The 24,126-nt window shown below is 52.7% G+C and overlaps 1 protein-coding gene across 3 annotated transcripts; it reads left to right on the forward strand.

The window, feature by feature from the left end:
• Positions 1-781: 781 nt before the first annotated feature.
• On the forward strand, positions 782-20,441 carry INTS15 (integrator complex subunit 15). Of its 3 annotated transcripts, XM_024250029.3 has the most exons (7): positions 782-1,281; positions 2,462-2,683; positions 5,274-5,439; positions 10,648-11,175; positions 13,809-13,848; positions 19,255-19,315; positions 19,672-20,441. In XM_024250029.3, the coding sequence occupies exons 1-7, from the start codon at positions 1,090-1,092 to the stop codon at positions 19,945-19,947; spliced, it is 1,485 nt and encodes a 494-aa protein (XP_024105797.1). In that variant the 5' UTR covers positions 782-1,089; the 3' UTR covers positions 19,948-20,441. The 3 variants fall into 3 exon arrangements, with proteins under 3 accessions (XP_024105797.1, XP_024105798.1, XP_024105799.1); XM_024250030.3 differs by lacking the exon at positions 19,255-19,315; XM_024250031.3 differs by lacking the exons at positions 19,255-19,315; positions 19,672-20,441 and adding an exon at positions 14,371-15,741 and having other exon boundaries at positions 806-1,281.
• Positions 20,442-24,126: the final 3,685 nt, after the last annotated feature.

A 24,126-nucleotide genomic window follows, 5' to 3' on the forward strand; every position in this document is an offset into this window, starting at 1 on the left:
GGCATGTGGACAGGAGGGGCTTGCGGCCGTGTCTCTGACCTGTCTGATGTGCAGGAGGGTCTCATTGACTCAGCGCCTGCGCGTTGTGCCTGGCTGTGCTCTTTTATGCCCCCTGTATTCTCTCTCCCCGAGGGGATTTTCATCTCAACAACAGAGTGTTGTCACCCAGGCCTGCCTTCTGGCCAGTATGGGCTTGTACACCAGCACATTCCTGCATGTGTGGCCTCCAGCCTGCCCTCCTCTGGCCACATTCAAGTCCTTTCTGATCAGTTTAAAATTTGTGAAAGTGAACTGCCACCTATTTCAGAGAGTTGACTGCCAGAAACGAGGTCTTGGTGCGGAAGGTCTTTGGAGTGGGAGGGCTCTCAGGTGCAGGTGGCAGGTGTTCTGCACCTTGCTAGGCCAAGGAGCCCTCAGTCAGAGAGGCCGGGAAGTGGGAGTCAGGGGCAGGGGGCCTTCCAGCCATCTTCCCCCGTAGCCCCCCAGCTGAGAACAGATGGAAACGTGAAGACGGGTAGCTGGGGCGGCCAGGGAACCCAAGTCCCTTGGCCGAAGCCAAAGCCCGGCACCACCCCCTATCCTTGCTGGTAGAAAGCACCGTGAAATCAACCAGCGGCAGCTCTGAACGCGACGCAGAGCCGGCGAGGGAGCCTGGGCAAGGACGGAGCGGGCCTGCACCGGCGGTTGGGCGGGCTCCGGGGGCGGGGTCCACCTGGGACCGCGGCGCGCCCCTCACCGCTCGCGCCGCCAGGGGGCGCCCTCCGGAGAGTGCGCCTAGGCCGTGGCCTGCGCTTGGCCCCTGCGGGCCGCCGTCTCCGTGCCCGGCATTCGGCCGCCGTTCTGCTGCGCTGCTGCGGCTCCCGGCGGCTCCTGGCGGCGCCGCAATCGGACCTTCGGGCGCCTACTGGCCGGCGGCAGCGGCGATGGCCTCCTGAGCAGGCAGGGAGCAGGCGGCGGCAGGCGGGCAAGCGGGCGGGTGCCGCAGCCCAGGTCCGGGTCGCGCCTCTTTGTTTCCACGGGTAGCGGCGCAGCCCCGGGCCCCGGGCGGAAGTGAGACGCGCTCGGCGCGGGGGCCGCGGCGGCCGCACCATGAGCGACATCCGCCACTCGCTGCTGCGCCGCGACGCGCTGAGCGCCGCCAAGGAGGTGTTGTACCACCTGGACATCTACTTCAGCAGCCAGCTGCAGAGCGCGCCGCTGCCCATCGTGGACAAGGGCCCCGTGGAGCTGCTGGAGGAGTTCGTGTTCCAGGTGCCCAAGGAGCGCAGCGCGCAGCCCAAGGTGCGGCCCGAGACGGTCGGGTGCCTGGGCCCCGCAGGCAGGCGGGCGGGCCTTTTCCCCAGCGATGCAGGGCTGTGTCAAGCCGCGGGCGCCCCATGTCCAGGAGCCCCGCGCTCGCGCTCGGCCTCGTTCCTGCAGCAGCCCCCAAACCCGTCTCCGGGTCCTGCAGTGTTGCTCAGCTGCCTGTCCAGTCTGCGGGGCGTGTGACAGCCGAGTCTTGTGTTAAAGGGACAAACTGGCGACTGCCCGCTCCCTAGAGGTCTGTTGGGCTGTTACCGAAAGGCTCATCCTGAGCCCTCCAGGAGGATGTATAATGATCTGTATGGCTTTCTTCTTACATCTTTTTCTTTCTTTTCTCTCTCTGCCTTTTTTTTTTTTTTTTTTTTTTTTGAGACAAGGTTTCACTATGTTGCCCAGGCTGGAGTGCAGTGGTGCAATCACAGCTCACTACAACCTTGAACTCCTGGGCTCAAGTAATCCTCCCGCCTCATCCTTCTGAGTAGCTGGAACTCCAGGCATGCACCACCATGCCCAGCTAATTTTTGAATGTTTTGTAGAGATGGGGCCTCCCTGTGTTTACCCAGGCTGGTCTCAAACTCCTGGGCTCAAGATTCTCTCTCCTTGGCCTCCAAAGTGTTGGAATTACAGGCGTGAGCCACAACCCCTGGCCTATATGACTTTTTTCTAAGATTAACAGCAAAGATCTCCCTGAGACCTGAGCTTTACGAAGGGCGAAAAGTTCTAAGGGAGCTTTACGAAGGGCGAAAAGTGAGTTCTACGGGAAAATACTGTTATTTCCTGTTTTCCTTTTTTTTTTTTGAGACAGAGTCTCACTCTGTCACCAGGCTGGAGTGCAGTGGTGCGATCTCGGCTCACTGCAACCTCCGCCTCCCGGGTTCAAGCGAGTTTCCTGCCTAAGCCTCCCGAATAGCTGGGATTACAGGTGCCTGCTACCATGCCCGGCCAATCTTTGTATTTTTAGTAGAGATGGGGTGTCACCATGTTGGCCAGGCTGGTCTCGAACTCTTGACCTCGTGACTCGCCCGCCTCGGCCTCCCAAAGTGCTGGGATTACAGGCAGGAGCCACCGCGCCCAGTCTATTTCCTGTTTTCTTAATGTATGAGTTAATAAGTACGTTACAGCCACATTTCTTAACGCTTTTCCTGGATTTCTTTTGCAGAGACTGAATTCACTTCAGGAGCTTCAACTTCTTGAAATCATGTGCAATTATTTCCAGGAGCAAACCAAGGACTCTGTTCGGCAGATTATTTTTTCATCCCTTTTCAGCCCTCAAGGGAACAAAGCCGATGACAGCCGGATGAGCTTGTTGGGAAAACTGGTCTCCATGGCGGTGGCTGTGTGTCGAATCCCGGTGTTGGAGTGTGCCGCCTCCTGGCTTCAGGTACTGCTCAAGAGAGACCCTCGGCCAGGTGCGGTGGCTCATGCCTGTAATCCCAGCACTTTGGGAAGCTGAGGTGGGCAGATCACTTGAGGTCAGGGGTTCAAGACCAGCCTGACCAACGTGGCAAAATCATGTCTCTACTAAAAATACAAAATTAGCCGGGCATGGTGTTGCATACCTGTAACCCCAACTACTCAGGAGGCTGAGGCAGGAGAATCGCATGAACCCAGGAGGCAGAGGTTGCAGTGAGCTGAGATGGTGCCATTGCACTCCAGCCTGGGTGACAGAGCAAGACTCCATCTCAAAAAAAAAAAAGAGAGAGTTTCTCCTGAGAGTCTCTGAAGAGGAGTTTGCTGTTCGGAATTCTCATTTAATTAGATTTCTGAAGTGTTTTTTGTTTGTTTGTTTGTTTGTTTAAATAATTTTTTTAGGCCATGCTTAGTGGTTCACTCCTGTAATCCCAGCACTTTGGGAGGCCGAAGAGGGGCAGATCACTTGAGGTCAGGAGTTTGAGACAAGCCAGGCCAACATGGTGAAACCCTGTCTCTACTAAAAATACAGAAATTAGCCAGGCATGGTAGCACGCGCCTGTGGTCCCAGCTATTTGGGAGGCTGAGGCAGGAGAATCATGTGAACATGGGAGGTGGAGGTTGCCGTGAGTCGAGATTGTGTCACTGCACTCCAGCCTGGGTGACAGAGTGAGACTCAGTCTCAAAAAAAAAAAAAATTTTTTTTTTTAATTAGGGTGTGTGTTTTTTCTTTTCCTTTTTTTTTTTTTTTTCTGACAGGGTTTCAGTCTGTCACCCAGGGTGGAGTGCAGTGGCGCAATCTTAGCTCACTACAACCTTTGCCTCCTGGGCTCAAGTGATCCTCCTACCTCAGCCCCCCAAGTAGCTGGGACCACAGGCACACACCACCATGCCTGGTTAATTTTTGTATTTTTTGTAGAGACAGGGTTTCACCATGTTGCCCAGACTGGTCACGAACTCCTGAGGTCAAGCGATCCTCCTGCCTCAGCCTCCCAAAGTGCCGGGATTATAGGCATGAGCCACTGCGCCCGGCCTAAGAATAGGATTTTAAGAGAAATTTAGCAAGTACTGCTTTAAACAAACGTTTTCATCATGTAGCAGTTCACAGACTCTCCTGAATCTCTTCAATGTGATAGCAGCTGTTAATTTTTACCTGTGGCATCTCACCTGGGATCCTGTAGGGTATAGAAGTTGTCATTTCCTTACCTGAAAGCAGAAATGGTGTTTCCTAAGTAAACTGTAAAGCAAGAGCTGGCAGATGTTTTATGTAGAGGGCAAGATAGTGAACTATCTTAGGCTTTCTGGGTCTTGTAGTCTCTTTCACAGCTGCTCACCTCTGCCCTTCTAGTGCAAGAACAGCTTTAGGCAGTAGGCAAATGAATAAGCGCGATCATGTCTCAGGGAAATTTTACTAACAAAAACGGGTGGTGGGACAAATTTGGTCTGTGGGGTGGGTTTTTTTTTTTTTTTTTTTTTTTTGGGACAGAGTCTTGCTCTGCCGCCCAAGCTGGAGTGCAGTGGTGTGATCTCGGCTCACTGCAAGCTCCGCCTCCCAGGTTCACGCTATTCTCCTGCCTCAGCCTCTCGAGTAGCTGGGACTACAGGCACCTGCCATCAGTGGTGCTGGCCAATTTTTTTGTATTTTTAGTAGAGATGGGGTTTCATCGTGTTAGCCAGGATGGTCTTGATCTCCTGACCTCGTGATCCGCCTGCCTCGGCCTCCCAAAATGCTGGGATTACAGGCGTGAGCCACCGCACCCAGTCAGGTGGTTTTTTTTGTTTTTTTTTTTTTTTTTGGTGACGGTCTTGCTCTGTTGCTCATGCCGGAGTGCAGTGGTGTGACCATGGGGCTCACTGCAGACTCAGCCTTCCCAGGCTCAAGCCATCCTCCCACCTCGGCCTCCTGAGTAGTTGGGACTACAGGTGTCTGCCACCATATCTGGCTAATTTTTTTCTATTTTTTAGAGAGATGGGTTCTTGCTGTGTTGCCCAGGCTCATCTGGAACTCCTGGGCTCAAGTGATCCTCCCTCCTCGGCCTCCCAAAGTGTTGGGATGACAGGCATGAGCCACCGTGCCCAGCCTGGTCAGTGGGCTTTAGATTGCCCATCCCTGCTTCAGTGTAAGCCTTTAACATTTTTTTTTTTTTTTTTTGAGATGAAGTTTTGCTTTTGTTGCCCAGGCTGGAGTGCAGTGGTGTGATCTTGGCATACTGCAATCTCTGCTTTTCAGGTGTAAGCGATTCTCCTGCCTCAGCCTTCCAAGTAGCTGGGATTACAGGCATGCCCCACCATTCCCAGTTAATTTTGTATTTTTAGTAGAGATGGGTTTCACCATGCTGGCCAGGCTGGTCTCGAACTCCTGACCTCAGGTGATCACCTGCCTCGGCCTCTCAAAGTGTTGGGATTACAGATGTGAGCCACCCCACTCGGCCCTGTTAACATCTTTTGTTTGTCTTGGAAGTGGTTCTGCCAGTTCTGGTGGTGGTCACTGTGTGTGCATAGTTGCTGGTCTACTCACTCACAACATCTGTAGTTACGTGGACTGTGTGGTTTCTTTCCAGCGGACGCCCGTGGTTTACTGTGTGAGGTTAGCCAAGGCCCTTGTGGATGACTACTGCTGTTTGGTGCCGGGATCCATTCAGACGCTGAAGCAGATATTCAGTGCCAGCCCAAGATTCTGCTGCCAGTTCATCACCTCCGTTACCGCGCTCTATGACCTGTCGTCAGGTAAACTTTAAACAGGTTATTTCTATGAAAGAAGCTTCAGTCAATGGCTAGTTTTATTTTCCACTGAATACCCAGGTGAAGTGTCCAGTGAATGCTTTAGCTGTTTTGTCTCTGAAATGTATATTTTAATTTTTATTATTTTTTGAGATGGAGTCTGTTGCCCAGGCTGGAGTGCAGTGGTGTGATCTCAGCTCACTGTAACCTCCCCCTCCCGGGTTCAAGCAGTTCTCCTCCCTCAGCTTCCCGAGTAGCTAGGACTATAGCAGGCATGCACCGCTACTCCCGGCTAATTTTTTTGTGCGTTTTTAGTAGAGATGGGGTTTTACTGTGTTGGCCAGGCCGATCTCAAACCCCTGATCTCAAGTGATCCACCCGCCTCGGCCTCCCAAACTGCTGGGATTATAGGCGTGCGCTACTGTGCCCAGCTGAGTTTTTATTTTTTATTTTTTGAGACAGGGTTTCACTCTGTCACCCTGTCTGGAGTGCAGAGGCGTGATCCCTGCTCACTGCAGTCTCTGCCCCCAAGGCTCAAGTGTTTCTCCTGTCTCAGCCTCTCAAGTAGTTGGGACTACAGGTGCATGCCACCACGCCTGGCTAATTTTTGTATTTTTTGTAGAGACGGGGTTTCGCCATGTTGTCCAGGTTGGTCTTGAACCCTGAGCTCAAGCAATTCTCCCTCAGCCTGCTGAGTAGTCAGGACCACAGGTTTGCAACGCCATGCCTGGCTAATTTTTTATATTTTTTGTAGAGATGGAGTTTCACCGTGTTGCCCAGGGTGGTTTTGAACTCCTGGACTCAAGCAATCCTCCCACCTCGGCCTCCTAAAGTGTCGGCATTACAGGTGTGAGCCATTGCACCCAGCCTGAAATGTGTGTGTTTAATTTAGGCTAAAAGCTAAAGGTATGGGCCACCTGGACGTGTGCAGTTTGCTAAGAGGGAACTATTCTTAGTGATACCCATTTGCCTGAGGTGCAATGGTCCAAGTGGCAGGCAGCCCAGAAAGCAAGGTCTGGTGTCTGTGAGATGTGACCCACTCCCTGGACATATGACTTGATTTTTTATCATTCCCATGCTTTCTTTAATTTTTTTTACTTTTTTGGATATAGAATCTTGCTCTGTTGCACAGGCTGCTGGAATATGGTGGTGCAGTCGTAGGTCACTGTAGCCTCAAAACTCCTAGGCTCAAGTGATCCTCCCACCACAGCGTTCCAGGTCGCTGGGACTGTAGGCACACACTACCAGGCCTGGCTGACAAAACCTGCTTTTCTGCTGCTGTTTCCGATTCCTCCTCCTCTGCCCTTGGCTGTTGCTGCTCACAGGGCTGACGGATAGTCTCTTTCTCTTCGTGGTCTCATAGCCAAACCAGCACTTTGAAAGCCTTCAACAGCATCTGTCATTTTTATTCAGTCCAGTATCGGTCTCCCACCAGCCTCCTGACTATTTTTGAGCCCTCTTTTTTTTTTTTCTTTTTTTGAGACAGTCTCCCTCTGTCGCCCGGGCTAGAGTGCAGTGGCATGATCTCGGCTCACTGCAACCTCCGCCACCTGGGTTTAAACGATTCTCCTGCCTCAGCCTCCTGAGTAGCTGGGACTACAGGCATGCACCACCACGCGTGGCTAACTTTTGTATTTTTAGTAGGGATGGGGTTTCACCATATTGGCCAGGCTGGTCTCGAACTCCTGACCTCCCGATCCACCCATCTCGGCCTCCCAAAGTGCTGGGATTACAGGCGTGAGCCACCGCGCCCAGCCGAGCCTTCTTTTATCTGTCACCCCCTTTTTTTTTTTTTTTTTTTTTTTGAGACGGAATCTCACTCTGTTGTCCAGGCTGGAGTGCAGTGGCATGATCTTGGCTCACCACAACCTCTGCCTTCTGGGTTTAAGAGATTCTCTTTCCTCAGCCTCCCGAGTAGCTGGGATTATAGGTGTGTGCCACCACACCTGGCTACTTTTTGTATTTTTAGTAGAGGTGGGGTTTCACCATGTTGGCCAGGTTGGTCTTAAACTCTTGACCTCAGATGATCCAGCCGGCTCGGTCTCCCAAAGTGCTGAGATTACAGGTGTGAGCCACTGTGCCCGGCCACCTTTTCTCTTGTTGTTAGGTTTTGTAGCTCTCTTGAGAAAGTTTGTGTGGAAATATTGTGAACGTGCAAGCACATGCCATATTTGTACGCTAATTTCTTTTTTTCTTGTTGTTTGTTTTTGTTTTTTGAGACGGAGTCTTGCTCTGTCGCCCAGGCTAGAGTGCAGTGGCACGATCTCGATTCACTGCAAGCTCCGCCTCCCAGGTTCAAGCGATTCTCCTGCCTCAGCCTCCCGAGTAGCTGGGACTACAGGCGCCCGCCACCACACCTGGCTGATTTTTTGTGTTTTTAGTAGAGACGGGGTTTCACCGTGTTAGCCAGGATGGTCTCGATCTCCTGACCTCATGATCCGCCCGCCTCGGCCTCCCAAAAGTTCTGGGATTACAGGCGTGAGCCACTATGCCAGCCGCATATGCTAATTTCATACTCTCCTTTTCCTAGCAGTTTCCCCGTGGAATGGGAGGCAGGTGTTGGGGAGCAGGGCCATGCTGCTGCAGTGGGATTTCCCCTCTCCCTCCTCCAAAGGCTTCCTAAGAGCTGTTAACAGCTGGGAGCAGTATTCAGGTCTTTCATCTTCCAATAGGAAAGATTTCACTGAACCCAGCTATGGTATCATAGTTGCCTTTTTGGCTTTTTTTTTTTTTTTTTTTGAGATGGAGTCTCCTCTGTCACCTAGGCTGGAGTGCAGTGGTGTGATCTCGGTTCATTGCAACCTCCACTTCCCAGGTTTAAGCGAGTCTCCTGCCTCAGCCTCCTGAGTAGCTGGGGCTGTAGGCATGCGCCACCACGCCGGGCTAATTTTTGTATTTTTCGTGGAGTCAGGGTTTCACCCTGTTGGCCAGGCTGATCTCAAACTCCTGACTTTAAGTGATCTCCCTGCCTCAGCCTCCCAAAGTGCTGAGATTACAGGCATGAGCAACCGCACCTGACCTACCTTTTAAGTCATTGGTTATTCCAGACCAACGAGTACAGAAACTGGCCTTACCATGGGGAATGGATGAGTTAGCATATGGAACAGGAAATAATATTCAGGGAATGCCACTGACACAGCAGAGCAGATCTGAAACACAGTGTTTTTCTCTTAAGCCAGTATGTCCATTGAGATGTTGGTGATTTCTCAAGTCACTGCCACACAGCAGTGGCCCTGGAAGTCACCATCCGAATGGTGATTGAAACCGCTTTTGGGCACTTCTGGTAACAGGAGAGCATTCTTGGGGAGTCTGTGTCTTCAAAGCACAAAAAGGAAGATACCCACATAATGATATCCCCCCTTTCCTGGATGGCGCTGAGAACGCGGGACTCTAGAGATCCTAACTGGGATCCTAGAGACTGAGGACTCACGAAGTGCACACACCAACGTGTATGATGAGGGCACACCTGCACAAGTGTGCACACACACACATTTTCTACAGGCTGGTAGAGATGTGTCAGCTCAGATCTGAGGGGGCAGGGATACACTGGAGAGGTGGGTATGACCTGGCGTTGCCCAGACAGAAATATCTCTGTGAAATCAAGAGGCTGCACACATGGCCAGGCGGGGTGGCTCACACCTGTAATGCCGGCACTTTGGGAGGCCGAGGTGGGCGGATCACCTGCAGTCAGGAGTTCGAGACCAGCCTGGCCAACATGGCAAAACCCCGTCTCTACTACAAATACAAAAATTAACCAGTGTGGTGGCAGGCGCCTGTAGTCCCAGCTACTCGGGATGCTGAGGCAGGAGAATCGCTTGAACCCGAGGCAGAGTTTGCAGTGAGCCGAGATCACGCCACTGCGCTCCAGCCTGGACAAACAGCAAGACTCCGTCTCAAAAAAAAAAAAGGCACACAGGACAGCAGCTGCTCCCCGCTGTAGCCATCGTCTCACCACAGTAGGTGGGCAGGGCGGTTCATACTCCAACAGTTGGCAGGAATCATCTCAGATGGTGGGCACAGCCCCAGAGAGGGGGCTGAGGACCCACTCCTGTGCACACAGCCAGCCTAAGGGTATTGCACACCAAGCCCCACATGCGCAGTATAGCCTCCTGATTAAAAGCCAGGCTGCTGAGGTCACATCTGGGCCGTACGCTTTTTGTGTGTGTGTATGTGTGTGTGTGTGTTTTTTTTTTTTTTTTTTTTTTTTCTGAGACAGGATCTCACTCTGTCGCTCAGGCTGTTGTACAGTGGGACAATCACAGCTGACTGCAACCATGACCTCCCAGTATCAAGTGATCCTCCCATCTCAGCCTCCTGAATAGCTGGGAATATAGATGTGCACCATCACTCCCGGCTAATTTTTAAGAATTTTTGTAGAGACTGGGTCTCACTATGTTTCCAGGGCTGGTTTCGAACTCCTGAACTCAAGTGATCCTCCTGCTTTGGCTTCCCAAAGTGCTGGGATTGCAGGTGTGAGTCTGGGCCACATACTTATGACGAGTCCTGGGGAAATCACTTGACATGACTGTGCCTCAGTTTCCTTGTCCTTTGTATGAGACTAATCACTGGGGTGGAGGGAGGTTAAACGAGTTCGTCTGTGTAAAGGATGGAGACCTGTGCTGGGCTCATAGGAAGCCCAGACTAAGTGTCTGGGCCACAGAGCCTGCCAGGTCTCAGGGATCACATCTCTGAGGGTTGCTTAGATGAGGGTTCCAGGTTTGGGGTTGGGATGGCCCTTGGCAGCAGCCAGATGACTGACAGGACTCTGAGCTGCTCCCTGAAGGCCACCATTGCTGTCACTGCCCCATACAGGAGACACTGAGCACCGGGAGGACACGTACTCAGGAGGGAAGGGGTGACGTGTGGCAGTGTGGGATAGAAAAAGTGTGGAATTTTATCTAAATTAACATGCAGGAGGAAATTTCTCCAAAGCATGATGGAGTTCCAGGGAATTGTAGACTAAAGTATTTCTGCAGCCTCTCCCTTGCTCCAGGGTCCTGGGCACTGGGATGTGAAAGTGACTGAGATGAGAGTCCCAGTCCCCCTGGAGTGGATGTTCTAGGAAAGGGGACAGAAAATAGCTAAGCCAGGAGGCGTGATCTGGATCATCAGGTGGGCAGTGCCATGGGCCCTGGGGTCAGGCTTCCCTCTCTCCACTCCTGCCCCTGTCCTCGAGGCCAAGAGCGCTCCTGACCTAATGGTCTTTGTTTGCAGATGACCTCATCCCACCTATGGACTTGCTTGAAATGATTGTCACCTGGATTTTTGAGGACCCAAGGTTGATTCTTATCACTTTTTTAAATACTCCGATTGCGGCCAATCTGCCAATAGGATTCTTAGAGCTCACCCCGCTTGTTGGATTGATCCGCTGGTGTGTGAAGGCCCCCCTGGCTTATAAAAGGAAAAAGAAGCCTCCCTTATCCAATGGCCACGTCAGCAACAAGGTCACAAAGGACCCGGGCGTGGGGATGGACAGAGACTCCCACCTCTTGTACTCGAAACTCCACCTCAGCGTCCTGCAGGTCCTCATGACGCTGCAGCTGCACCTGACCGAGAAGAATCTGTATGGGCGCCTGGGGCTGATCCTCTTCGACCACATGGTCCCGCTGGTAGAGGAGATCAACAGGTTGGCGGATGAACTGAACCCCCTCAACGCCTCCCAGGAGATCGAGCTCTCGCTGGACCGGCTGGCGCAGGCTCTGCAGGTGGCCATGGCCTCAGGAGCTCTGCTGTGCACGAGAGGTGGGTGCCTCCCTGGCCCAGGTTTCCTAGTGCGGGGACACCACCGCCCTGCAGAGGGAAAGAGGGCTCCTGGACAGACACTGTTTTTGCTTCATTTAGGACTTCTTTTCCTCCTAGTGAACACGGGAGGAAGGTGTCCCAGCCCTGGCCCAGGTCTCCTAGTGCGGGGACACCACCGCCCTGCAGAGGGAAAGAGGGGCTCCTGGACAGACACTGTTTTTGCTTCATTTAGGACTTCTTTTCCTCCTAGTGAACATGGGAGGAAGGTGTCCCAGCCGTGCCCCACGCACTGCACCCTCCCTGCTCACCCCGTCAGGGTCCTAACATCCCACAGATGGGAGGTCTCAGTGTCGCCCAGGACTGGGGACTCCTCGAGAGCCTAGATAGCTTTCCTTCCGAGAAACCCTTTTTCTTTTTTATTTTATCTTATTTTTATTTATTTATTTATTGCAACAGAGTCTCACACTGTTGTCCAGGCTGGAGTGCAGTGGCTCGATCTCAGCTCAGTGCAACCTCCATCTCCTGGGTTTAAGCAATTATCCTGCCTCAGCCTCCTGAATAGCTGGGACTATGGGCATGCGCCACCATGCCTGGCTAATTTCTGTGTTTTTAGTGGAGACAGTTGTACTATGTTGGCCAGGATGGTCACCTGGTGGCCACCTCTGCCATCCAAAGTGCTGGGATTACAGGCATGAGCCACCGCGCCGTTTCTTTTTCTGTGTCCTTTTTGATTCTTATTTCTCTCTTTTTATGAGACAGGGTCTCTCACTCTTGTTGCCCAAGCTGGAGTGCAGTGGCACGATCGTAGCTCACCACAGTGTCCAACTCCTGAGCTCAAGCAATCCTCCTCCCTCAGCCACACAGAGTAGCTGGGACTACAAGCGTGTACCACCACACCCAGCTAATTTTTTAAAAAGATTTTTGTAGAGTCAGGGTCTCACCGTCTTGTCCAGGCTAGTTTCAAACTCTTGGGTTCAAGTGATCTTCCCGCCTCAGCCTCCCAAAAGTGCTAGGATTACCACTGTGCCTGTCCTTGTCCTTTTTTATTGAGGCATAATTTTTTTTTTTTTTTCCGAGATGGAGTCTCGCTCTGTCACCCAGGCTGGAGTGCAGTGGCGTGATCTCAGCTCACTGCAAGCCCTGCCTCCCGAGTTCACGCCATTCTCCTGCCTCAGCCTCCCAAGCAGCTGGGACTACAGGCGCCCACCACCAAGCCCAGCTAATTTTTTGTATTTTTAGTAGAGATGGGGTTTCACCGTGTTAGCCAGGATGATCTTGATCTCCTGACCTTGTGATCCGCCCGGCTCAGCCTCCCAAAGTGCTGGGATTACAGGCGTGAGCCACTGCGCCCAGCCCATACTTGGCTAATTTTTAAATTTTTTGTAAAAATGAAGTCTCTCTATGTTGCTCAGGCTGGTCTCAAACTCCTGGGCTCAAGCGATCCTCCCGCCTTGGCCTCCCAAAGTGCTGGCATTACAGGCAGGAGCCACTGTGCCAGCCTCATGGCCTGTTTTGAGGTTCCTTCATTCTGCTGCATTTCAGTGCTTGGACTCTTCCTGGAGAATGATATGGTGCTAATGACACGCTTGGGTTTGCTTTTTAACAACTGACTCACTCAAAAGGTTGCCTGTGGTGCCAGGGGATGGCCATGGGTTTCCCATCTTACTGCTGCTCTCAGATTGCCTTGGGTGCCTGATTGCCCAGGGAGAGCCCGGCCTATGGGCTTTCTCCAGCCATCTGACAAATTGCCAGCAGGGCCGCCTCCTTTCCTAAGTGCCATCTTTTGTTTGCAGACGGGTTTTTTAAAGCAAAAATTGAAGACAAAGAGAACTCAGATTCTTTTTTTTTTTTTTTTCTGAGATGGGGTCTCACTCTGTCGCCCAGGCTAGAGTGTGGTGCCGCAATCTTGGCTCACTGCAACCTCCCGCTCCTGGGTTCCAGCAGTTCTCCTGCCTCAGCCTCCCAGGTTGCTGGGATTACAGGCATGTGCCACCACGCCCGGCTAATTTTGTATTTTTAGTAGAGATGGGGTTTCTCCATGTTGGTCAGGCTGGTCTCGAACTCCCAACCTCAGGTGATCTGCACGTCTCGGCTTCCTAAAGTGCTGGGATTACAGGCGTGAGCCACTGCAACCGGCCAGGGGACGGGTTTTTTAAAGCAAAAATTGAAGACAAGGAGAACTCAGATTCTTCTTCTTTTTTTTTGAGACGGGATCTCTCTCACTCTGTCGCCCAGTCTGGAGTGCAGTGGCGTGATCTCGGCTTACTGCAACCTCATCTCCCAGGTTCAAGCAATTCTCCTGCCTCAGCCTCCTGAGTAGCTGGGATTACAGGTGCCCACCACAACTCCTGGCTAATTTTTGTGTTTTTAGTAGAGATGGGGTTTCACCATGTTGGTCAGGCCGGTCTCAAACTCCTGACCTCGGGTGATCCACCCGCCTCAGCCTCCCAAAGTGCTGGGAATACAGGCATGAGCCACCGCGCCCGGCTAGAACTCAGTTTCTAAATGACGCTAGGGAAATGTAGTATGAGGCACTCTTGCTGTCTTGCTAGCATCCTTGCAAAGAACATCAGTGTGTATTTCACCGTGTTATCTCCAGTATGTTCGTTAATCTTATATCTCCTTAATTGCAGATGACCTGAGAACCTTGTGCTCCAGGCTGCCCCATAATAAGTAAGTATCCTCAGGACTCCTAGCTGGGACAGCTTGCTGGAGCAGGGTGGAGGGAGGCAAGACAGGGCGAACCCCTTTGTCCTGGGTTCTTTGGGGAGAGCCCGGTAAGGACATGATGATAAGTGGAGCATCAGATAACGCACATGAACAGAACTCAAGTAGAAAGTAAACCTGAAAACGGTCATCTTGCTGGGAGTCCGTGAAAGAGGCCAGTCCCTGTATCACGAAAAGCTCCCTAGTGAAGGTGCACCTGTTGAGTTGTGGGTGTGGCGCAGGGGGCCCTCTGTTGGTGGCACTGTGAACTGCACAGCCCTTTGGGAAGTCTCACAGAGCCACAGCCCTAGAGCACTGTACGTTTGTTAGGCTAGCTGCCAGCGCTTGGCCATCAGGCGGCACGGACCTGGGTTCTGGGCGCGGCCCTGTCTGGGATTGGCTGTGACACTTGGGAAGTCTCTTGACCTGTCTCTGTGCCTCAGCTTACCACCTTGTAAAATGGGGATGATACTGTTCCCTGACTTACAGGGTGGTAGTGAGGATGAGACCCAGTGGTATTTGTGAATTTCTCATCCTACTCCTTGCCGCGTGGAGACCTCCACAAACGCAGTCATCAGGTGAAAAGTGGGAACTGTGATCAGATTCTGGAGAGAATCCGGGCCTTGCCACTTCCAAAAGTCCGTATGTCCTTGGGCAGCTTCCCTGCCTTCTGCCTGAAGTCCTTGTGTAAAATCAAGAAAACCACGGGACCTGCCTCATGTCCCTCTTGCCTACCCCAGCTTCTCACTGTAAGGTTTTTGTGGGATTAAATGAATAAAAACAGGCCAGGGCTGGGGCACGGTGGCTCACGCCTGTAATCCCAGCACTTTGGGAAGCTGAGGCAGGTGGATCACCTGAGGTCAGGAGTTCGAGACCAGCCTGGTCAACATGGTGAAACCCTGTCTCTACTTAAAATACAAAAATTAGCCGAGTGTGGTGGTGCGCACCTGTAATCTGGCTACTCGGGAGGCTGAGGCAGGAGAATCGCTTGAACCCGGAAGGTGGAGGTTGCAGTGAGCTAAGAGCGTGGCACTGCATTCCAGCTTGGGCAACAGAGTGAAACTCTGTCAAAAAAAATAATAATAATAAAAAGGCCAGATGTGGTGACTCATACCTGTAATCCCAGCACTTTGAGAGAATGAGGCAGGTGGATCACTTGTGGTCAGGAGTTTGAGACCAGCCTGGCCAACATGGTGAAACCCCATCTCTACTAAAAATACAAAATTAGCCAGGCGTGGTGGCATGCACCTGTAATCACAGCTACTTGGGAGGCTGAGGCTGGAGAACCACTTGAACCTAGGAGGTGGAGGTTGCAGTGAGCTGAGGTCGTGCCACTGCACTCCATCCTGGGTGACAGAGCCAGACTCTGTCTCACAAAAACAAAAAGGCTGGGCATGGTGGCTCACAACTGTAATCCCAGCACTTTGGGAGGCCAAGGTGGGCAGATCACCTGAGGTCAGGGGTTTGAGTCCAGCTTGGCCAACATGGTGAAACCCCATCTCTACTAAAAATACAAAAGTTAGCCAGGCATGGTGGCAGGTGCCTGTAATCCCAGCTACTTGGGAGGCTGAGGCAGGACAATTGCTTGAACCCAGGAAGCAGAGGTTGCAGTGAGCCAAGACCGCACCATTGCATTCCAGCCTGGGCAATAAGAGCAAAACTCCGTTTAAAAAAAAAAAAAATTGGCCAAATATGGTGGCATCATGCATCTGTAATCCCAGCTATTCGGGCGGCTGAGACAAGGATTGTTTGAGCCCAGGAGTTTGAGGCTGCACTGAGTTGTGATCGCGACTGTACTACCTGGGCAACAGAGCAAGACCCTGTCTCTTAAAAAAAAAAGAAAAAAGTGAAAACACAGAATGCATTTAAACTAGTACTTGGCCTGTAGTGAATATCTAATAAGTGTCAGCTACTTTTTTTCTTTTTGAGATAGTCTTGCTTTGTTGCAGAGGCTGGAGTGCAGTGGCACGATCTTGGCTCACTGCGAGCCTCTGCGTCCTGGGCTCAAGCCATCCTCCCACCTCAGCCTCCCAAGTAGCTGGGACTACAGGTGTGCACCACCACAGCAGGCTGATTTTTGTATGCACAAAAATGTTTCATACCGATGCAGTTACTAACTAGCAAAGAACTGGAAACAACTTGTCCTACAGCTTGGTGATACTTAGTAAATGAGTTGTGATACATCAGGAGAATGGAACATTATGCATCTGCTAAAAATAGTAACTGACTGCTGGGGAGGAAATGTTGGTAGTGGAAAGCAGAACTCCTGTGCACATGGACAGGGTTTATAGAAATGATAAAGTGAGCTTGCTGGGGTTAGTAATGTTCTTCCTTCGGAGCCCTCACACTGGTCTTTAGCAAGGAGAAGCAGGCTTCCAGGGCAGGTGTTGGCAAGCAGTATGGACAGAGGGGCAGTGAGTGGCTTGGCAGCCCTGGGGGTGCACACAGCCTCAGCCTGGCCCACTGGCTCTGTCAGGTCCAGTGGCATAGCGCTGGGCAGTGCTTGCAGCCTGAGACAGAAACATGCATAACTCAAGTCCAGGGTTCAGCCGGATGCTGGTCCACAGCCTGCAGAGGAACTGCATCCTTGTGTGGGGGTTGGGGACTCCCATGCGTGCCACACTCACTCTGCCAGGTTCTGCAAGGGAGGAGCCAGGGCAGGTGTCTGGATGGGTACAAAGCCTGAGAGGGCGGAAGGGAACAGTCTCTGGGATGAGACTGTCCTGCCTGAGGTGTCATAACAGCATCACAGACAGATCAGAGGGCCACCTCTCCCAGGGGCCCACACTCTTCCTCTCCTCTTTTTCCTTTTCTCTTTGTTTTTTTTGTTTTGTTCTGTTCTGTTTTGTTTTTTTGAGACAGAGTCTCATTGTGTCACCCAGGCTAGAGTGCAGTGGTCTGATATCAGCTCACTGCAACCTCCGCGTCCTGGAGTCAAGCGATTCTCCTGCCTCAACCTCCTGAGTAGCTGGGACTACAGGTGCCCGCCACCACGCCGCCTTTTTGTATTTTTAGTAGAGACAGGGTTTCGCCATGTTGGCCAGGCTGGTCTTGAACTCCTGACCTCAAGTGATCTGCCTGTCTCGGCCTCCCAAAGTGTTGGGATTACGGGCGTGAGCCACTGTGCCTGGCCTCTTTTTCCTTTTTCTGGTCTGGGTTCTGGAAGTTTCCACAGCATCGAAGGACATTGTTGGTATCAGCTGGCACCTTTCCCCTCCTGCAGGAATCCCTTTGTGATAGTTCCCTTCTTTGTCCACCGCTTTTATTTAACATTTTAGTGTTTTCTTCAGGGAATTAAAAAGACAGCAGGATACAAATCCTGTGTATCATCCGAGTCTTATAACTAGGGGTCCATGTTAGAGCCCCCCGGAACTTCTCAGCAGTCCCCTGCTGGTCCTGCTCCGGAGCCTCTGACTCCATCCCTTCCAAGTAGCTAGTGGCCGCCTCTCCTGATGCAGATTTGGGGAGCCCTAACCTCCCAGTGCAGGCCTGGCACTGCTGTTGGGGAAGGACAGGGGGTCGCCTGGAATACCTCTTAAATTTCTTTTTTTTTTTTTTGAGACAGAGTCTCGCTCTGTCACCCAGGCTGGAGTGCAGTGGTGTGATCTTGGCTCACTGCAACCTTTGCCTCCCGGGTTCAAGCGATACTCCTGCCTCAGCCTCCCGGATAGCTGGAATTACAGACACCTGCCACCACGCCCAGTTAATTTTTGTATTTTTAGTAGAGACGGGTTTTCGCCATGTTGGCCAGGCTGGTGTCGAACTCCTGACCTTAGGTGATCTGCCTGCCTCGGCATCCAAAAGTGCTGGGATTACAGGTGTGAGCCACCACGCCTGGCCTACCTCTTAGATTTCTGACAGTCTCTGTGTTCATCGTGTTTCCAAATAGACTGGAAACTTCTTGAAGTGCTTTCTATCTCTGGCAGGGTGTGTACAGGTTCAAATCATCACATGACCGAAATTTGGCCTCTGCAATACTCTGCAGTACCTCCTCCTTGGGTTCGTTAATCTCTCGCTAAATTACTTACCCAGGGTTGTTTAATAGTAGTAACAGAAAGAAAAGGGGCTCAGAAGAGCTTTGGGTACCAAATGCACCAGCCCTCCACATACCGTCTGTTTACTGCCTGAGCCCCTCCTGGGGGCCCTGGGCCCAAGCCTTTGTACTGGGGAGCTTGGGGGTTCAGTCTGTGACAGACCAGCCCCTTGATGGAGCATGGGGGAGTAGACAGAGAGCAGGCAGGGCCGTGGCTGGGAAAACGGGCTGTTGTGGGACCCAGTTAGGACAATATGCAGGGACAGAGCCTTGGCCGAGTGACAGGGTGTGAGTAGAGCCCGGCAGGCTGGCCTTGGTGTTAGGAGAGACCAGTGCAGGGGCTGCAGACACAGGACCCATCCGGAGCAAGATCCTGGGGCAGGTCAGGAGAGGGGCGGGCAGAGCCTGTCTGTCTGCAGCAGAAGCTTCCGATGGGGGACGCAAGGGGAAGGCAGGGTAGGGAGGAGGCCTGGGACCTGAAGCTGAGAAGGGCCCCAGAGGGCCTTTTTTTTTTTTTTCTTTGAGACAGGGACTCACAGTGTCTCCCAGGCTGGAGTGCAGTGGCACAATCATGGCTCATGGCTCACTGCAGCCTTAAACTCCCGAACTCAAGCAATCCTCCTGCCTCAGCCTCCTGAGTAGCTGGGACTAAAGGTGTGCACCACCACACCCAGCTAATTTTTAGTTTGTTTTCTGTAGAGATAGTGTCTCACTGTATTGTTCTGTCTGGTCTTGAACTCCTGGCCTCAAGCAGTCGGCCTCCAAAAGTGCTGGCATTACAGGCGTGAGCCACCAGACCCGGCCAAGAGAGGTTCTGACTGGGGAGAACCCATGAGGAGTTGGTCGTTTCCGGCTGACACAGAGCGGGGCAGGCCTCGCCTCGGCTGGGGGAGCTGGGGGTGATGAGCCAAGCCAGGGAGTTCTGGGGTGTTGGGGGATCATCCTGGGGAGGGCGTGGTTAGAAGGCAAGGGGCATGAGAAACTCTTTCAGGAGTCTGGGAAGGGACCCGGTGTTGGAAAGCCACGTTGAATTTGCTGGGAGGAGGATTCCAGGAAGTGCGGCCGTGGTGTGCTGTACCACCAGGTCGGGAGGTCCAGGCCTCTGGGGCCCGGAGGCCTTGGTGGGAGCGCGGTGGCGGATGGGGAGACCGTGCGTGCAGCTGTTCTCGGAGCCCCGGTGCTGGGTGCTGGGCGGGGTGAGTGCCCAAGAGCGGGGGCGTCTGAAGCTGAGGCTGCGCGGGGCGGGGTGGGAGGTGGGTGGGTCCCGGAGGTCTGTAAGGGCTGGGTCCAGGCCTGGGCCGTCCCCGAGGGGGCCGCACCGGACTCATTCTGAATTTCAGGACTCTGAATTTCGGGGTCGTTTGCAAGGCCAGCTTCCTGGGGCTTCTGCTTGGAATTCAGGTAGGGCGCGGTCATTCTCGGCTCTGAGGAGACTGGCCAGCTGTTCTGTGTGTCCCAGCGCAGCAGAGAGCCTCAGAGGCTGATGTGGAGGCCACCTGTGTGGGCTGCGCGCCCGGGAGTGCTGCGGAGCTCCGTGGGCCACAGGCCCCGTGGAGAGCCCGCTCCCACGCATCCTCGCCTGTGGGGTCCTGGCTCTGCCACTGCTTCTCCGCGTCCACTGCCTGGACCCCCGGGTAGTCCGTGCCTGTGTCGGTGCCTCTCCCGGGCGGGATGCGGGGGGACGGGGTCAGCCTACCGTGCGCACCTGCGGAGTCCCCGGAGCCCGCCCGCGCTGACGCTTCTCCTTGTGTTCGCAGCCTCCTCCAGCTGGTGATCTCGGGTCCCGTGCAGCAGTCGCCTCACGCCGCGCTCCCCCCGGGGTTCTACCCCCACATCCATACGCCCCCGCTGGGCTACGGGGCCGTCCCGGCCCACCCCGCCGCCCACCCCGCCCTGCCCACGCACCCCGGGCACACCTTCATCTCGGGCGTGACGTTTCCCTTCAGGCCCATCCGCTAGGCTGGCCCGCGTGTGCCTTCTGCGCCCTCGCTGGACGAAGCCTTCCGAGAAGGAAGGGGTGGCCGGACCCCTAGAAGAGAACCTCGCGGAAGGGGCCGGGCAGCCCCTCCCCGCCGGCAGAACCGTCTCGGTGTCATGGAGTCCAGGTGCTTCCCACCCGGTCGCATTCTTTGACATGCAGATTGGATGGTGATGGGAAGAGTCCAGCCTCTGCCGAGAGCCTGCTGCGTGCGTTTTTAAAACATGCCGATCCTGGGAGCCTGTGTTCTCTACGCATTTCAGACACAGAGACTGTGTGGCGAGGAGTGTGACAGGAGGAGCCACAGGTGCAAGCCCTTGTGTCTGGCCTCCTTCCTCGTGAAGACGATGTGTCCCCGCCAGAAAAAGTGGGCTCCTTCTGCAGCCCCGTGAGCTGAGCCCAGGCTGCACAGTGACCACAAGCTTATGTGCAGCACTGCTCAGGGAAGCTGTCAGGAATTCCCCTCACCTCGGAAAGGAACTTCTCAGTTTTATTGGGGGTGTCTAAATTTTCCTTTCATATGTTCAAATAAATTTTTCTAAACAGTCATGTAGACTTTATGGAATGTATTTTTAACAGCTTCATAAATGTTGCTTCCAACTGCAGGTATTTTCTTCATCCCAATCTCTTCCTTTTTCTTTTTTTTTTTTTTTAGACAGAGTCTCACTGTATCGCCCAGGCTGGAGTGCAGTGATCTCAACTCACTGCGACCTTCACCTCCCGGGTTCAATCGATTGTGGCAACTACAGGTGCACGCCACAACGCCCGGCTAATGTTCTGTATTTTTTTAGAGATGGGGTCTTGCTAGGTTGCTCAGGCTGGTTTTGCACACTTGAGCTCAAGCGATCCGCCCACCTTGGCCTCTCAAAGTGCTGGGATTACAGGCGTAAGCCACCGCACCTGGCCTCCTTCCCAATCTCTTATGATCATCGTAGTTTTTAGTCATTTCTTTTGACGGAAACAGCTTGAACACCCATGTCCCCAGCCGAGCCAGGCAGCTGAGGTCAGCGGGCATAGAGTGCTCCAGGTCTTTTTTTTTTTTTTTTTTTTTTTTAAAGACAGGGTTTTACTCTGTCAGCCAGGCTGGAGCGCAGTGATGTGATCCCAGCTCATTGCAACCTCCGCCTCCCAGGTACAAGCGATTCTCCTGCCTCAGCCTCCCAAGTAGCTGGGATTACAGGCGCCCACCACCCACCATGCCTGGCTAATTTTTGTATTTTTAGTAGAGACAGGATTTCACCATGTTGGCCAGGCTGGTCTGGAACTCCTGACCTCAGGTGATCCGCCAGCCTCGACTTCCCAAAGTGTTGGGATTACAGGCGTGAGCCACTGCACCCAGCCTGCTTCAGGTCTATTTGCTTTGGGTCACATTTCTTCCCTCAGGTACAAAACACAGCTGTCAGGGGATCTTTTTCCTACTGAAAAGGGAAGGTGTCTGCTTGGAGTCCTCCCTTAACTGACTTCAGGAGGAAGGAAAGATCAGGAACCATGTCACTGGCTCTCCTAGCCTGAAGTGAGAGATGGAAACAGCAAACATGGAGCATTAAAAGATGGAGCTTACCTTGCAGGGATGAAATATAACCTCCTGGGGCCAGGCGCAGTGGCTCACACTTGTAATCCCAGCACTTTGGGAGGCCAAAGTGGGTGGATCACTTGTGGCCAGGAGTTCGAGACCAGCCTTAGCAACATGCTGAAATTCCATCTCTACTAAAAATACAAAAATTAGCTGGACGTGGTGGTGTGCGCCTGTAAAATCCCAGCTACTTGGGAGGCTGGGGCAGGAGAATCGCTTGAACCCAGGAGGCGGAGGCTGCAGTGAGCCAAGGTTGTGCCACTGCATGCCAGCCTGGGTGACAGTGAAATTCTGTTTCAAAAAAGAGAAAATTGGCTGGGCGCGGTGGCTCATGCCTGTAATCCCAGCACTGTGGAAGGCTGAGGTGGGCAGATCACCTGAGGTCAGGAGTTCAAGACCAGCCTGGCCAATATGGTGAAACCCTGTCTCTACTGAAAATACAAAAATTAGCCAGGTGTGATGGTGTGCATCTGTAATCCCAGCTACTCAGGAGGCTGAGGCAGGAGAATCACTTGAGCCCCAATTGCTTGTTTTGACACAGAGTCTCACTCTGTCACCAGGCGGGTGTGCAGTAGTGTCATCTTGGCTCACTGCAACCTCCACCTCCTGGGTTCAAGTGATTCTCCTGCCTCAGCCTACCAAGTAGCTGGGACTATAGGCACCTGCCACCACGTCCAACTAATTTTTGTATTTTTAGTAGAGACAGGGTTTCACTATGTTGGCCAGGATGGTCTCGATCTCTTGACCTTGTGATCCACCCGCCTCGGCCTCCCAAAGTGCTGGGATTACAGGCGTGAGCCACCGTGCCCGGCTGATTATTTTCATGCAACACACTTCCCTGTCCTGGAACGGTTGATGGCATTTATTGGGTGTTTGATCTGAAGAGTGACAACCGACATTTGCACACTAGGCCACTGCCAATGCATGCTTTCCATTTTTAAAAATTGTATTATTTTTATTTTCCTTTTTGTTCTATTCAGAGAATGCAAGCATTTCTAGGGAAGGACTCATGAGAACGTGCTCCATTAAAATGAAGGGCAGTGTCATCGATGCTCACTGCAGCATTAATGTCGGTGTTTCTCCCTGGTCTGCTGCTCCTCCCCAGAACAGAATCCAAACCTTTTCCATCATTTCCAGGAGGAGACAAACTTCCTGCAGCCCCACAGCTACCGTCCGGGAGCAGCTCTAAGTCTGTCTTATTCCACTCCCTTTCAAGGCACCTGCTCCTGGCCCACCAGCTTTTCTTCTTAGGCGCAAAGGATCAAGAATCAAAATGGCACTGGACTTCTCTACTAGCAACTCTGGAAGCTAGAAGACAATGAAACTGTTAATTGCACTACGGCACTCCAGCCTAGGAGACAGAGTGAGACTCTTGTCTCGGAAAAAAAAAAAAAAAAGTGTCTTTAACATTCTGAGGGGAAACAATTGCCAATCTATAATCTATAGCTGAGACAGGGCTGGGCGCAGTGGCTCACACCTGTAATCCCAGCACTTTGGGAGGCCGAGGCAGGTGGATCACGGGGTCAGGAGTTCAAGACCAGCCTGGTCAACATGGCAAAATCCCATCTCTACTAAAAATACAAAAATTAGCTGGGTGTGGTGGCAGGCACCTGTAATCCCAGCTATTCGGGAGAGTGAGGCAGGAGAATCACTTGAACCTGGGAGGTGGAGGTTGCAGTGAGCTGAGATTGCACCACTGCATTCCAGCCTGGGCCACAGAGCAAGACTCTGTCTCAAAAAAAGAAAAAAGAAAAGCTGAGACAGGAAAATCACTTGAACCCAGGAGTTCAAGGCTGCAGTGAGCCATGATGGCACGACTGCACTCCAGCCTGGGTAACAGAGCAAGACCCTGACTCAAAAAATAAAATAAGAAAGAGACAGACATGGTGTGAGAGAACAGGGATTAGTATGAGGATAACAAAGGCAAATCCCGGAAGGATGGCGGTGGAGGAGGGGGTCCCAGGTTGACAGTGGGCAGCAGCTCTGACAGCAGCCTGCCCAGTGTGGGTCCGCAGGGAGGAAGCCCCTGAAGAAACAACCCCAGGAAACAGTGAAGCAAATACCTTCCTGACCAGATTGACTAGGTGGAAAGTTGAGCTGGGAGGTATTTATAGCTCCAAACGAGGATGTGGGAAGGCTTACTAAAAGATTCTAGCTGGGGCCAGGCATGCTGGCTTATGCCTGTAATCCCTGCACTTTGGGAGGCCAAGGCAGGTGGATCACTTGAGGTCAGGAGTTTGAGACCAGCCTGGCCAACATGGTGATACCCTGTCTCTACTAAAAATACAAAAATTAGCCATGTGTGGTGGCTTGCGCCTGTAATCCCAGCTACTCAGGGGGCTGAGACAGGAGAATCGCTTGAACCCGGGAGGTGGAGGTTGTGGTGAGCTGAGATCAAGCCATTGCACTCCCGCCTGGGAAACAAGAGTGAAACTCCATCTAAAAAAAAAAAAAAGATTCTAGCCCGGGCTGGGCATGCTGGCTCACGCCTGTAATCCAAGCACTTTGGGAGGCCGAGGCAGGTGGATGACTTGAGGTCAGGTGTTCGTAACCAGCCTGGCCAACATGGTGAAACCCCGTCTCTACTAAAAATACAAAAATTAGCCAGGCGTGGTGGCGCACGCCTGTAGTTCCCAGCTACTCGGGAGGCTAGGGGAGGAG

This window comes from Pongo abelii, chromosome 6 (genome assembly GCF_028885655.2).
Source record: "Pongo abelii isolate AG06213 chromosome 6, NHGRI_mPonAbe1-v2.0_pri, whole genome shotgun sequence".
Classification (NCBI taxonomy): Eukaryota; Metazoa; Chordata; class Mammalia; order Primates; family Hominidae; genus Pongo; species Pongo abelii.